At 40.6% G+C, this 16,659-nt stretch overlaps 1 protein-coding gene across 1 annotated transcript in view; it reads right to left on the bottom strand.

Annotated features, from left to right (window-relative positions):
- plekhg7 (pleckstrin homology domain containing, family G (with RhoGef domain) member 7) overlaps nt 1–16,659 on the bottom strand; it is a 40,038-nt gene that overhangs the window by 11,463 nt on the left and 11,916 nt on the right. Inside the window, exons 4-11 of the mRNA XM_029758794.1 lie at nt 14,413–14,531; nt 14,030–14,070; nt 13,324–13,422; nt 12,757–12,909; nt 5,885–5,980; nt 4,584–4,685; nt 3,833–3,946; nt 858–1,032 (exon numbers count right to left, since the gene is read on the bottom strand). Of these exons, the coding sequence (XP_029614654.1) occupies nt 858–1,032; nt 3,833–3,946; nt 4,584–4,685; nt 5,885–5,980; nt 12,757–12,909; nt 13,324–13,422; nt 14,030–14,070; nt 14,413–14,531 (899 nt within the window). The remainder of the gene's footprint in view (nt 1–857; nt 1,033–3,832; nt 3,947–4,583; nt 4,686–5,884; nt 5,981–12,756; nt 12,910–13,323; nt 13,423–14,029; nt 14,071–14,412; nt 14,532–16,659) is intronic.

Raw genomic sequence — 16,659 nt, 5'->3', positions numbered from 1 at the left:
ATGGGAGAATCAGCTGTGCTGATTGTGCTCTATCAAATCATAGCAGCCAGAACCTCCAGACAGTGAGACAGATCTGCCCATTACTCAGCGCCTCAGACTTGAGAACGTTTTTAGTTTTTTTTGGGCACAGAAGCACACACGTTGTCACCAGCCAGTGACCTGATAAGCGAATTGTGTCCTGGCTGCTCAATGTGCCTGCAAGCTACTACTTGCTAGCTTTATTGACAAACACAGAGTTGGAACCTACCTAGCTAGCTAGTGATTTTGGCCACTGGTAAACAGCGTGCAACTTGTGCTTTATTTACGATAGTTTGACAGCTTGGAAGAGCTATGGGACTACGTTGTTGCTACGGTGACTCAGGAGAGACAAACAACAGTACCTGCCAGGGCACGATATGCAAAAATAACGCCCACATCAAACCACACCCCCAAGACAACTCTCATTTGGCTTCAGTAATGGAGGCTTGCATTTCTTAATGAGCAATCTTCAAAACGAGTCCAAATCAGGAAGTGCAGTCGCCCTTTAAGCCAGAAGATATGCGTAAGTGACTGTCAAAAGCACAGCACTGTCAGGAAAACCCCAAGAGTCCCGATGACCTGATAACCTGAATGGCAGGTATGCTGTTTCCTACATAGAAAAATAGAACTCTTTGAGAGACGCAGAGGAGACCCAACCAGTATAAAAGCACAGCCCCCTTCATTATCGAGGCATGGTGTTGATAACATCAAAGAGCCTCGCTAGATGCATCTGTTCAAGGCCAGGCAAATAGGAGATAGGATACAGCAGCCTGTGAAGTGATATGAGGTTCTACAATACAGTGTTCCAGTGAAGTGGGTGAAGGAAGGGGGATGCTCACATATGGAGGTGTCCACCTGCTCCACCACACTCTGCAGGGCGCTCTCCTCCTCCTCCGTCCGGCACCTTTTCCCAATGTTCTTCAGCAGCAGGGGGTAGCGGGTCAGACGCTGCAACGGCGCCACCAACAGGTCACGCAATTGCAGCCTCCGGCACTCCTGGTTCCTCTCACACCACTAGAGGAGAGAAAGAGAGAGAGAGAGCATGAGAGAGTGATAAAGAGAGTGAGAGAGCGATAAACCACCTCTCCAATCTTTTTGGCCCTATAACAAAGAACAAACAGCAAAAACATATACATGATGAAATAAAAATCTTATAATCAACTATTAAAGACTACAGTCCCAGAACCCACTGGATTCTCCAATTACATTGAACGAACTACAGGACAAAATACAAACCCTTCAACCCAAAAAGGCCTGTGGTGTTGATGGTATCCTAAATGAAATGATAAAATATACAGACCAGAAATTCCAATTGGCTATACTTAAACTCTTTAACATCATCCTTGACTCTGGCATCTTCCACAATATTTGGAACCAAGGACTGATCACCCCAATCCACAAAAGTGGAGACAAATTTGACTCCAATAACTACCATGGGATATGCATCAACAGCAACCATGGGAAAATTCTCTGCTTTATCGTTAACAGCAGACTCGTACATTTCCTCAGTGAAAACAATGTACTGAGCAAATGTCAAATTGGCTTTTTATCAAATTACCGTACGACAGACCACGTATTCACCCTGCACACCCTAAATGACAAACTAACAAACCAAAACAAAGGCAAAGTCTTCTCATACTTTGACGATTTCAAAAATGCTTTTGACTCAATTTGGCATGAGGGTCTGCTATAAAAAATGTATGTGAAGTAGTGTTGAGGGGAAAACATATGGCATTATAAAATCCATGTACACAAACAAGTGTGTGGTTAAAATTGGCAAAAAAAAGTAAACATTTATTTCCACAGGGCCATGGGGTGAGACAGGGATGCAGCTTAAGCCCCACACTCTTCAACCTATATATGAATGAATTGGTGAGGGCCCTAGAACAGTCTGCAGCAGCTGGCCTCAGCCTACTAGATTCTGAAGTCAAATTTCTACTGTTTGCTGATGATCTGGTGCTTTTGTCCCTAACCAAGGAGGGCCTACAGTAGCACCTAGAACTTCTTCACATATTCTGTCAGACCTGGGCCCAGACAGTAAATCTCAGTAAGTCCAAAAGACAGTAGATCTCAGTAAGTCCTGGTGCCAGGACCACAAATTCAAATTCCATCTAGACACCGTTACCCTAGAGCAGTGTTTCCCAAACTCGGTCATTGGGACCCCAAGAATTGCACATTTATTTTTTTGCCCTAACACTACACAGTTGACTTAAATGATCAAAGCTTGAATAATAATTGATTATTTGAATCAGCTGTGTAGTGCTAGGGCAAAAACCAAGACGTGCACTCCTTGGGGTCCTGAGGACCAAGTTTGGGAAACCCTGCCCTAGAGCACACAACAAACTATACATACCTTGGCCTAAATATCAGCGCTAAAGGTAAGTTCCACAAAGCTGTGAACGATCTGAGAGACAAGGGAAGAAGGGCCTTCTATGCCATCAAAAGGAACAAAAAATTTGACATACCAATTAGGATCTGGCTAAAAAATACTTGAATCAGTTATAGAACCCATTGCCCTTCATGGTTGTAAGGGAAATGGATGTAAGGTCTGGGGTCCACTCACCAACCAAGAATTAACCAAAATTGGATTCTGCTCTGCAGAATTAGGCCGATACCCATTAATGATCAAAATCCAGAAAAAATACATTAAATTCTACAAACACCCTAAAGGAAGCGATTCCCAAATCTTCGATAACAAAGCCATCACCTACAGAGAAATGAACCTGGAGAGAGCCCCCTAAGCAAGCTGGTTCTGGGTCTCTGTTCACAAACACAAACAGAGCCCCAGGACAGCAACACAATTAGACCCAACCAAATCATGAAAAAACTAAAAGATAATTACTTGACACATTGTAAAGAATTTACAAAAAAAACTGAGCAAACTAGAATGCTATTTGGCCCTAAACAGAGAGTACACAGTGGCAGAATACCTGACCACTGTGACTGACCCAAACTTAAGGAAAGCTTTGACTATGTACAGACTCAGTGAGCATAGCCTTGCTATTGAGAAAAGCCGCCGTATGCAGACCTGGCTCTCAAGAGAAGACAGGCTATGTGCACACTGCCCACAAAATGAGTTGGAAACTGATCTGCACTTCCTAACCTCCTGCCAAATGTATGACCATATTAGAGACACATATTTCCCTCAGATTACACAGACCCACAAAGAATTTGAAAACAAATCAAACTTTGATAAACTCCCATATCTACTGGGTGAAATACCAGTGTGCCATCACAGCAGCAAGATTTGTGACCTGTTGCCACAAGAAAAGGGCAACCAGTGAAGAGCAAACATGAACGTAAATACAACCCATATTTATGTTTGTTTATTTTCCCTTTTGTACTTTAACTATTTGCACATCGTTACAACACTGTATATAGACATAATATGACATTTGAAATGTCTTTATTGTTTTGGAATAGTGTAATGTTTACTGTTCAGAGAGAGTACTGTACAGTAAGTAGGTAGATAAGTGTGTGTGACAATCTGATATTGAGAGAAAAAGCGATTGAGTAAGAGTTTGGGAGGAAATAAGACAGAGAGAGAGAAGAGACAGGTTAGAGTGTAAGAGTGAAATAGAGAGCATATTAGATAGAACAGCGGAATGGGGGAGGGGAGGAGGGAAAATTATCTCAGCGGAGAGTAAAAAAAACAACAGAAGGGTTGTAAAAAAGAAACAAAAAGAGTCACAATAGCAGAAGTCAAATTGTCAGCAAGCCCCAGTAAAGGGCGACCTTGCCACAACAAACCCTGATTTACAGTTCAAAATAAGCAGCGCTCGGCGGCTCCGGCCAGCAGTACAGTAGAGTGTACCTTAACGTAGGAGCCAAAGTCCTCTCTGTTCTTCAGGCTGCCCAGATAAAATAGTGCAGCGGAATAGTTGAGGCAGTACTTCTGCAGACAGTGGCATATGCTCTCCCGGAACGCCTGCCGACAGATAGAGATAGAGAGACGTAGTTGTTATCTAGCTAGCATAGAGAGAGAGACACAGAAAGTTGGGCCACAGGAAAAACAACTGAGATATGCATTCATATTGTACATTTCACAGGAAAAACAACTGAGATATACATTCATATTGTACATTTCACAGGAAAAACAACTGAGATATACATTCATATTGTACATTTCACAGGAAAAACAACAGAGATATACATTCATATTGTACATTTCACAGGAAAAACAACTGAGATATACATTCATATTGTACATTTCACAGGAAAAACAACTGAGATATACATTCATATTGTACATTTCACAGGAAAAACAACTGAGATATGCATTCATATTGTACATTTCACAGGAAAAACAACTGAGATATACATTCATATTGTACATTTCATGGAGGGAGATAAAGAGATGTACATCTCGTATATCATGTTTGTGTAGGTCATATTTTCAAACAATGATGTGGCTTATATTGAGGCTTCTGATTACTTCTGTACTAATTATTGAGTTATTTATTATAATATTTAATCAAAAGTGAGGATGTTGTTGAGTGTGCGTGTGTGAGAGAGAGAGAGCAAGAGAGCGTGTAAGTGTGCGCGCATGTGTCAGCTGTACCTACCTTAGTGAGAAGCTTTAGCAGGTTGGGTCCACCTCCTGCCACAGGGATCTCCCAGGACTCCTTGATGACACGCAGCAGGCTGGTGAGGAAGCCAAAGCTCACCTGGGGAACAACACATCATATTATAGAGTCCACATGATGACTATTGCTGTGTAGTCATATACAGTGAAGCATTTTTTATTATTTTGGCTCTATACTCCGGACGTTTGGATTTAATATCAAACAATGATCAAACAGGTATTTTCATCCATATCGGGTGAATCGTTTAGAAATTACAGCACTTTTTGTACATAGTGCCCCCATTTTAGGGGAACAAAAGTTTTGGGACAAATTCACTTATATGTGTATTAAAGTAGTAAAAAGTTAAGTATTTTGGTCCCATATTCATAGCACACAAAGACGACATCAAATTTGCTGTTTGTTTTCACTGTATTTCAGATTATTTTGTGCCCAATAGAAATGAATGGTAAATAATGTATTGTGTAATTTTAGAGTCACTTTTATTGTAAATAAGAATAGAATATGTTTCTGACACTTCTATATTAATGTGGATACTACTATGATTACGGATAATCCTGAATGAATCGTGAATAACGATGCTTGAGAAAGTTGCTCCCCAAAATGTAAAATGTACAAAAGGTTCTGTGAAAGCTGACAGTCTGCACTTTAACCTCAGTCATTGATTGATTTAACAAAAAAAGGTTTTTAAATATAGAGCCAAAAGAAGAAAAAATGCTTCACTGTCCCAATAATTACAGAGTGTTTTGTAAATAGAGTATGATGGCAAGGACTGATAATTAAACCTCCAATGTCTCGCTTCAGTCACCTGTAGCTCTCTATTTTCTATTTTCTTCAGTAAAATAATCAGATGATGTGATATTATGAAAACTCAAACCTTTAACATATAGCCTAGAGTAAGATGATGTTGAAGATTTGATGTTGTGATGGGGAATATTTTGTGATTTATTTTGGAATTTCATTTTGATAGCTGGATAACTACTTTCCACACACTAGTGACCGCCTCACTGCCCCATGATAGCACACCATGGTCCTATCATCTTATCGTTCTCCGCCCACTGCATCCGTACAGGACCAGTTCTAATCTGATCTGGGAGGTGTTAGAGGGTGACCACTGTGTTGGCATGGCGACAGCACTAAATAGAACACTAGCTATAATATAATAGGACACAATAATGATTATTTGTGTTTTAATTACGTTGTAAACTCTTAACATGCCAAACAAATAAAGATATTTTAATCTAATCCAACCTAATGTAATATATGTATATATATGGTCTTACCAGACACAGCTCGTTGAGGTTGGCAAACAGCCTCCAGGAGTCCACATCAGGCAGGCAGTCCCTCATCTGCAGGTTGGTCAGCATGGCCAGAAACACCTGAGGAACATAATAGAAACACAACCAAAAACACATTACAAACACAAACACATTAGAAACACAAACAAATACATTAGAAACACAAACAAATACATTAGAAATACCAACACAAACACAGTCAGAGGTCACCAAGCGCAACATAGCTTCAGCGTGTAAATCAGCTAGAAAGATGTGTCGGCATCGATTAATTGTCTCTGGCCCCCTCCCAGTTAGGGGGAGTGATGAGCTCTACAGCTGAGTCTCACAACTCAATCGCTGGTTGAAAACTGTGTTCTGCCCCTCCCAAAAGATAGAATTTGTAGATAATTGGCCCTCTTTCTGGGACTCACCCACAAACAAGACCAAGCCTGGCCTGTTGAGGAGTGACGGACTCCATCCTAGCTGGAGGGGTGCTCTCATCTTATCTACGAACATAGACAGGGCTCTAACTCCTCTAGCTCCACAATGAAATAGGGTGCAGGCCAGGCAGCAGGCCAGGCAGCAGACCACTAGCACAGTCAGCGTAGTCAGCTCAGCTATCCCCATTGAGACTGTGTCTGTGCCTCGATCTAGGTTGGGCAAAATTAAAAATGGCGGTGTTCGCTTTAGTAATCTCACTAGTATAAAGACCTCCTCCATTCCTGCCATTATTGAAAGAGATTGTGATACTTCACATCTCAAAATTGGGTTACTTAATGTTAGATCCCTCACTTCCAAGGCAGTTATAGTCAATGAACTAATCACTGATCATAATCTTGATGTGATTGGCCTGACTGAAACATGGCTTAAGCCTGATGAATTTACTGTGTTAAATGAGGCCTCACCCCCTGGTTACACTAGTGACCATACCCCCCATGCATCCGGCAAAGGCGGAGGTGTTGCTAACATTTACGATAGCAAATTTCAATTTACAAAAAAAAAACAATGACGTTTTCGTCTTTTGAGCTTCTAGTCATGAAATCTATGCAGCCTACTCACTCACTTTTTATAGCTACTGTTTACAGGCCTCCTGGGACATATGCAGTGTTCCTCACTGAGTTCCCTGAATTCCTATCGGATCTTGTAGTCATAGCAGATAATATTTTAATTTTTGGTGACTTTAACATTCACATGGAAAAGTCCACAGACCCACTCCAAAAGGCTTTCGGAGCCATCATCGACTCAGTGGGTTTTGTCCAACATGTCTCTGGACCTACTCACTGCCACAGTCATACTCTGGACCTAGTTTTGTCCCATGGAATAAATGTTGTGGATCTTAATGTTTTTCCTCATAATCCTGGATTATCGGACCACCATTTTATTGCGTTTGCAATTGCAACAAATAATCTGCTCAGACCCCAACCAAGGAGCATTAAAAGTCGTGCTATAAATTCTCAGACAACCCAAAGATTCCTTGATGCCCTTCCAGACTCCCTCTGCCTACCCAAGGACGTCAGAGGACAAAAATCAGTTAACCACCTAACCGAGGAACTCAATTTAACCTTGCGCAATACCCTAGATGCAGTTGCACCCCTAAAAATTAAAAACATCTGTCATAAGAAACTAGCTCCCTGGTATACAGAAAATACACGCGCTCTGAAGCAAGCTTCCAGAAAATTGGAACGGAAATGGCGCCACACCAAACTGGAAGTCTTCCGACTAGCTTGGAAAGACAGTACCGTGCAGTATCGAAGAGCCCACACTGCTGCTCGATCATCCTATTTTTCCAACTTAATTGAGGAAAATAAGAACAATCCGAAATTTCTTTTTGATACTGTCGCAAAGCTAACTAAAAAGCAGCATTCGCAAATGGAGGATGGCTTTCACTTCAGCAGTAATAAATTTATGAACTTCTTTGAGGAAAAGATCATGATCATTAGAAAGCAAATTATGGACTCCTCTTTAAGTCTGGGTATTCCTCCAAAGCTCCATTGTTCTGAGTCTGCACAACTCTGCCAGGACCTAGGATCAAGGGAGATACTAAAGTGTTTTAGTACTATATCTCTTGACACAATGGTGAAAATAATCATGGCCTCCAAACCCTCAAGCTGCATACTGGACCCTATTCCAACTAAACTACTGAAAGAGCTGCTTCCTGTGCTTGGCCCTCCTATGTTGAACATAATAAACGGCTCTCTATCCACCGGATGTGTACCAAGCTCACTAAAAGTGGCAGTAATAAAGCCTCTCTTGAAAAAGCCGAATCTTGACCCAGAAATTATAAAAACTATCGGCCTATATCGAATCTTCCATTCCTCTCAAAATTTTTGGAAAAAGCTGTTGCACAACAACTCACTGCCTTCCTGAAGACAAACAATGTATACGAAACGCTTCAGTCTGGTTTTAGACCCCATCATAGCACTGAGACTGCACTTGTGAAGGTGGTAAATGACCTTTTAATGACGTCAGACCGAGGCTCTGCATCTGTCCTCGTGCTCCTAGATCTTAGTGCCGCTTTTGATACCATCGATCACCACATTCTTTTGGAGAGATTGGAAACCCAAATTGGTCTACATGGACAAGTTCTGGCCTGGTTTAGATCTTATCTGTCGGAAAGATATCAGTTTGTCTCTGTGAATGGTTTGTCCTCTGACAAATCAATTGTAAATTTCGGTGTTCCTCAAGGTTCCGTTTTAGGACCACTATTGTTTTCACTATACATTTTACCTCTTGGGGATGTCATTCGAAAACATAATGTTAAATTTCACTGCTATGCGGACGACACACAGCTGTACATTTCAATGAAACATGGCGAAGCCCCAAAATTGCCCTCGCTAGAAGCCTGTGTTTCAGACATAAGGAAGTGGATGGCTGCAAACTTTCTACTTTTAAACTCGGACAAAACAGAGATGCTTGTTCTAGGTCCCAAGAAACAAAGAGATCTTCTGTTGAATCTGACAATTAATCTGGATGGTTGTACAGTCGTCTCATATAAAACTGTGAAGGACCTCGGCGTTACTCTGGACCCTGATCTCTCTTTTGAAGAACATATCAAGACTGTTTCAAGGACAGCTTTTTTCCATCTACGTAACGTTGCAAAAATCAGAAACTTTCTGTCCAAAAATGACGCAGAAAAATTAATCCATGCTTTTGTTACTTCTAGGCTGGACTACTGCAATGCTCTACTTTCCGGCTACCCGGATAAAGCACTAAACAAACTTCAGTTAGTGCTAAATACGGCTGCTAGAATCCTGACTAGAACCAAAAAATTTGATCATATTACTCCAGTGCTAGCCTCCCTACACTGGCTTCCTGTTAAGGCAAGGGCTGATTTCAAGGTTTTACTGCTAACCTACAAAGCATTACATGGGCTTGCTCCTACCTATCTTTCCGATTTGGTCCTGCCGTACATACCTACACGTACGCTACGGTCACAAGACGCAGGCCTCCTAATTGTCCCTAGAATTTCTAAGCAAACAGCTGGAGGTAGGGCTTTCTCCTATAGAGCTCAATTTTTATGGAATGGTCTGCCTACCCATGTGAGAGACGCATACTCAGTCTCAACCTTTAAGTCTTTACTGAAGACTTATCTCTTCAGTAGGTCCTATGATTAAGTATAGTCTGGCCCAGGAGTGTGAAGGTGAACGGAAAGGCTGGAGCAACGAACCGCCCTTGCTGTCTCTGCCTTGCCGGTTCCCCTCTTTCCACTGGGATTCTCTGCCTCTAACCCTATTACAGGGGCTGAGTCACTGGCTTACTGGTGTTTTTCCATGCCGTCCATGGGAGGGGTGCGTCACTTGAGTGGGTTGAGTCACTGACGTGGTCTTCCTGTCTGGGTTGGCGCCCCCCCCCTTGGGTTGTGCCATGGCGGAGATCTTTGTGGGCTATACTCGGCCTTGTCTTAGGACGGTAAGTTGGTGGTTGTAGACATCCCTTTAGTGGTGTGGGGGCTGTGCTTTGGCAAAGTGGGTGGGGTTATATCCTGCCTGTTTGGCCCTGTCCGGGGGTATCATCGGATGGGGCCACAGTGTCTTCTGATCCCTCCTGTCTCAGCCTCCAGTATTTATGCTGCAGTAGTATATGTGTCGGGGGGCTAGGGTCAGTCTGTTACATCTGGAGTATTTCTCTTGTCTTATCCGGTGTCCTGTGTGAATTTAAATATGCTCTCTCTAATTCTCTCTTTCTTTCTTTCTTTCTTTCTTTCTTTCTCTCGGAGGACCTGAGCCCTAGGACCTGCGGCCCTGATGACTCCTTGCTGTCCCCAGTCCACCTGGCCATGCTGCTGCTCCAGTTTCAACTGTTCTGCCTGCGGCTATGGAACCCTGACCTGTTCACTGGACGTGCTTGTTTCACCCTCAACAACTACTATGATTATTATTATTTGACTATGCTGGTCATTTATGAACATTTTAACATCTTGACCATGTTCTGTTATAATATCCACCCGGCACAGCCAGAAGAGGACTGGCCACCCCTCATAGCCTGGTTCCTCTCTAGCTGATGTACGAAGGGCTATATAAATACATTTGATTTGATTTGATTAGAAACACAAACAAATACATTAGAAATACCAACACAAACACATTAGAAACACAAACAAATTCATTAAAAACACAAACATAAACACATTACAAACAAACAAAACACACACAAATATATTATATTTAAAATAAACATTAGAAACACAAACAAACACATTTAAAAACACAAACGCGAGGGGTTAGATTTGTTTTTGCTGTATTCAATTTACTAGTAGAGAGGACAACGTAACATTTGATCACAATAAAGCTGAAGAAAGAGTTCCCCAAAAAGGATATTTTAAGAAGGGGCAGTTTGAAGCCAAAGGAACCATCACAACATGACCTTGGCGTTCACAAAGCCTCACAAAGCACAAGGTGTTGGGTGGCAGTGGTGCGGCGCCATTCCTATTCAAAAGTGTGTATGTGCGTGTGTGTGTCAGGGTTTCCGTTAGCAAAATATGGCGCTGGACATTTGACTGGCAGTATTTTAATCTGCCAGTCAAATCTACCGTACTCATATGCATTGGATACATAACCTGATTAGGGCGTCCACCCCCGGTGCTCAGAATGACAGAAATCACATTTAGATTATGGTCATTAATATTAACAGAACATGCAACATGAGGATGCAGCGGCGTGCGTCCTTCTAAATTAAATCACATTTTATTTGTCACATGCGCCGAATACAACAGGTGTAGACTTTGCCGTGAAATGATTACTTGCGTGAAGTTCCCAACAATGCAGTTAAAAAGTAGAAAATGAACAACTAAATAAAAAGAAAATAGTAAAAAAAAAAAACTGATGCGCACTTTGAAGATATTAGAATAACAGTTCACATTTACTTTTCCCCATCCAACAAAACAAAATCACTAGCCTATGTCAGTCTATTATCCCCCATAGTGGAAAAGCTTACCTATTCTATTTGCCAGCTTGTCATTCTGTGCCAGGAAAAAGACTGGGACAGTTGTGGGACTATAGATCCCAAATTCATACAATATGTAGGCCTAGGCTAAATCAAAAACAAGAGCCTGATGCAACAGATCAGAACGTTTAGCTTAAAATGTTAATAAACTATTATTTCTTCACATTATAAACACAGCAATGCGCACAACGCAGTAGGCTACGTGCAAATGTTCGTTCCATAATGTAATTAGCGGGAAAACACCATTGCCAAAAGCACACCGCACATGTAAGCAGTTTCATGTGACAGAGATGAACATATCCTAGAAATTTCGAAATCGCAGAGATCTAAAGATGCAAGAACTAGCATTGGTTGCTAATATGACTAGGATTGTGCCTTTGGCTTCTGGAAAATGAAAGAAAATTGATTTGAAAACCAATAGAACATGAGATACTGGTTTCAATTGCATATGGAAGTCTTTATAAAAGAATTGCCTCCAAGTTTCTATGTTCGGATTTTGGCTAAGCTTCTTTGAAGCAAGGTAAAACATGCCTCATAATATAAAGTAAAACTTTCAGGTTTCAAACAATTAAGTAAATGTTTTCAAAATGCATACTGCCTCCAGCTCATTGCAAAGTGTTATGTGATGAGCTGAAGCCTGCCTACCGTTATTGCCAAATGGGAAGCATGCTTCAATTACCAGCTTAGAAAAACAAATATTAGCTCTTTTTAATTATGGTTATCAAAACTTTTTTTTTAACATGTGACTGCATTTACAATTGTTATGCAATGATTGTATTTATAAAAGCACATGTTTAACTCAGCAACGAACAAGCTGTTTGAGGAGCTGTAGCAGCAGCTCTCGCGCTGTCTGACAGATTTTCCGCTCAAACAAGGCTCTGTATCTGTATGTGTGTGTGTGTGACAAATAAGATATATGACGACTAACGAAAATACACACGCGGCAAGTTATTTCCACTAAATTAAGAAAATGTACCTATAGAGCGATAAGCATGACCGGTCAAATGTATTTCCATCGACTGGTATTTGCATCAATGAATATGCTAAAAAGCATTATTTTGCTATGGAATTCTTTTTCTTCTCCCGGACAATTGGCTAGCCAATTTTCTTTTTTGGCTATTCATTTTTTTTATTGGCCAAAAGCCGGCTATTACCGGCTAACGAAAACCCTGGTGTGTGATTTGATTTGATTATTAGGATCCCCATTAGCCGATGCCAATGGCGACAGCTAGTCTTACTGGGGTCCGACATAGAAACGAAAAAGACATTACAGACAAAATACTTTACAATTGACATACATTTAAAAACATGAACATATAGTGTGTGCGTGCATCTATCAGTTACACATACATGTCAGTACATATACACAACAAGTAGGTTATGTGTGTGTGTGTGTGTGTGTGTGTGTGTGTGTGTGTGTATATCAAGTAAGTCACCTCTTTGAGCACCATGAGCTGATCCAGGAAGTAAACACACTCGCTGGTGAAGAGTTCCCAGATGGCTTCATGTCTCTTGTAGTCCTGAGGGTCACTATCAGACTTCAGCTGAGACGAATCACAGTCCCTTAGGAACTCTTCTAGAGAACAATCCTGGAGATGGAAGAATGACAGACAGAGGGATGGTTGGATAGATGTTATTTGAATAATACACAAGGGGATGATTAATTGTGGTTTTCGCACGGCTAGGCTAGTGAGGTCATAAGTACGAGGCGACTGTATTCTGTAGCGTGTCTTGTTACTATGCCCAATGCTGTAAGTTAAGTCTATTATCATCTGCTGTCTAGTTAGAGTTTATAAGTGTACGGTTGTCATGTGCGTAGGCCAACAATAAAGTCTTGTTCCCGTCCATTGTGTCATTTCTATGTTTCAGGGGCTTCATTGTTCCTGAAGTAATTCCTAGGAGCACTGACTCAATTATTACTGGATGCCAAGTTACAACGCAGATATGTAAGAGGAAAAGGGGCTTATTCAGCATGGATCATATGTTCATATGGCTTTTCTCACCTTGTACTTCTGGAAGTCTGTGTCCCTCCAGTCTTGAATCTGTTCCGTTGAGAGATATTTCTCAATATCAGAGGCAGAGCATGTTCTCTTCCCTTTAGTCTGAGAGGAACAAATACAGGCTCAACGTCAAATGTTCCTCGAACAATCAATCAGGTTTTCCTACTATAGGTATGAGTGTCTGTTTGTCTAAGTGAAAATGTGAATGTGTGTATGTATACAGTAAGAGTGAGTGTGTACGTGTGTGTGTGTGTGTGTGTGTGTGTGTGTGTGTGTGTGTTTGCGCATGCATGTGTGCGTGCCCGCGTGTGTGCACGGTCATGCACTTATAGAAGTGAACAGTGGAACAGTGAACTACAGTATACACCAACAGTGTTTGTGCAAATATTTGCCCATCTATATATCCGTCTGGCCAAACACAATTAACTAAATAATTGAGTTGGATTGAATTGGTTTGGCTCAGTGTTGTTGACTCATTATGAAATCTCAGGAGGCCATGAGAACAGAGGGGAGGAAAGCGTATTAATTAATGCTGTGATTAAAAGTGGGTCAGAGAACAATGTCCTTAATTCTATTGCAGCTGGCCTGAGCACACTGGCAGCTTCACAGCTCTAGCAAACAAACCACAAACAACTAGACTGACCGGTGGCAGGGCAGGCTAGCTAGTGTGAGCAGCAGGGGAAAAACCACAAACAGACAGCACACCTACCGTGCTACGTCTGGAAAAAGGCCACCTGGGTTTCTTGGTGTCTGTGGAAATTGAGAAATTGGTATTGCGATTATCTACAGAGGCCTAGCTTCATAGGTCTGCTGTTAAAAAAATTGTTCACACTCCAAAGGATATATGTAGACAGGATTTTATTAAAAAATCCCGCTGCAAGTGGTAATAAATAGTTGAAGAATGTTGCTTATATTTGTGTAAGAAGTGAACTTCTGATGCATTTACTAAAGTCATAGCAAGGTAACTGTAAAATAATAGCTATAAAAAATAACACTGATCACTGTAGGCCTACAATCTGGTCTTAAAAGCAATCAACAAGCTGTTAACAAAAATGTAGCAATAAAGTGCAGAAACGTAGCTTCAGTGTTAACCTGAAAAGTTGGAGAGGTTCAGTAGGTCTGCCACCCCATTGGACACAAACAGGTCCCCCGGCGAAACATCCAATCCGGGCAGACTGACCACCACAGAACTCCGCCTCCTCTCCTGCAGTCTTGGGAACAGGGTATGAAGAGAGAGACAGTTTCTAGAACATTCTGACCAATAACAGCCAATTTCTAGACCATTCTGATCAATAAGAGCCAGTTTCTATACAAAACTGACCAATAAGGCCCCATAGTATTTATTTTTTTTAAATGTAGGGGGTAGATCAGCTTTAATATTAAAGATAGATTGTGGCTTCTATCAATGTAATTGTCTATTATTTGAAATATATTTTTTTTAAATACATTTTGCTTCTTTATTGTTTTCCCCTAACCCTACCACCAACCCTCCCCTAATTGGAGTACACTAATGTACTTCCAGCTTATATATACTATATACATTTTATTTTACATTAGATCTATTTTGTTTGTCCAAGGCCTTTCTAACTAGTGTGACTAACTGTATTTTAAGTGTGAGGTATACTGTATGTCAAAGTGACCTATATTTAAGTGATAATGCCCGAGAAGTCGTGTTTGGAAGACATATTGGCACGGGTGTTGTTAGGACGAGACGAAGTCGAGGGTTGTCAAACCGTGCCAATATATCCTCCAAACACCGGCTTCTTATCACTTTTCACTTTTATACAACGGGGTTACCAACATTCAAATAAGGATTTCATATTTTCATTAAAAAGGTTAGATTCCAAGACGGCGGACTGAACACAGCGGTGCAGATTGCCTCAAAATGAAAACGCAATACTCAATATCTGTAAATTAGACTATATATTAGCACTTCATATACTCGTGGGTAATAACATTCATTCTGGATAGCAACACAAAAAAAGACTTGAGAAATGTATCGACAAATATTACGAAAACAAGCAACATTCAAACGTAACGGACAGTAAACAAGGAGAATAAAACTCCCAAATTCTTGCAACCAATATAATGTTATATATATGGGGGATACAACCTTCCCAGCTCTGCAGATTTTGCTGCGAAGAGACATAATCATTTGTTTTGGTAATGTCCATATGTAGCTTGTTTTTGGTCACAGTCCCAGGAATGGCTGAAGAATTGCAACATTTAACTGTAGCTAACTCTGCAGATAGCACTCCTGGGTGATCTGAAAGGTCATAGTCAATCGATCAATTATATAATAATAGTTCTAGCAAAAATGTTTAATTTTTAATTTACAATCTGTAGAAATTATGAGAATAGAAATGTCAGAACTGTTGTGAAACATCACAGCAAAGTCAAAAAATATATGGCAAATAGAAATCCAATATGGATGGCGTTAAGAGATAGATGGGAAGGGTTGAATGGAGCTGAAGCTTGGGCATAATAACAACTGATAACAAGATAACTAATGTAAAACATACTGTGTCTGTAGAAAGTATACAGGTTCAGAACGTTTGTGAAAGAAATAGATGGGAGAGGTTGAGGTTAGAGGAAGGACAGGAGTAAAAACAAACAAAAAATAAGTCTTGTAAAATAGACTGTGTCTGTAAAATGTATATAGTATGTATAAGCTGGAAGTAGAAGCCTAAGGTTGTTGTTCACTAGTTTACTCCAATTAAGGAGGGGATAGAAAATAATAAAGGAAAATATATATTTTTTAAAATGTGTATATATATGTACATTTGAAGTCGGAAGTTTACATACACTTAGGTTGGAGTCATTAAAACTCTTTTCAAACACTCCACAAATTTCTTGTTAACAAACTATAGTTTTGGCAAGTTGTTTAGGACATCTACTTTGTGCATGACACAAGTCATTTTTCCAACAATTGTTTACAGACAGATTATTCCACTTATAATTCACTGTATCACAATTCCAGTGGGTCAGAAGTTTACATAAACTAAGTTGACTGTGCCTTTAAACAGCTTGGACAATTCCAGAAAATGGTGTCATGGATTTAGAAGCTTCTGATAGGCTTATTGACATAATTTGAGTCAATTGGAGGTGTACCTGTGGATGTATTTCAAGGTCTACCTTCAAGCTCACTGCCTCTTTGCTTGACATCATGGGAAAATCTAAAGAAATCAGCCAAGACCTCAGAAAAAACATTGTAGACCTCCACAAGTCTGGTTCATCCTTGAGAGCAATTTCCAAACACCTGAAGGTACCACGTTCATCTGTACAAACAATATTACGCAAGTATAAACACCATGGGACCAGGCAGCCGTCATACCACTC

This window comes from Salmo trutta, chromosome 7 (genome assembly GCF_901001165.1).
Source record: "Salmo trutta chromosome 7, fSalTru1.1, whole genome shotgun sequence".
Taxonomy (NCBI): domain Eukaryota; kingdom Metazoa; phylum Chordata; class Actinopteri; order Salmoniformes; family Salmonidae; genus Salmo; species Salmo trutta.
Note: the sequence above shows the minus strand (reverse complement) of the source record. Positions and strands in the feature narration are given on the sequence as shown.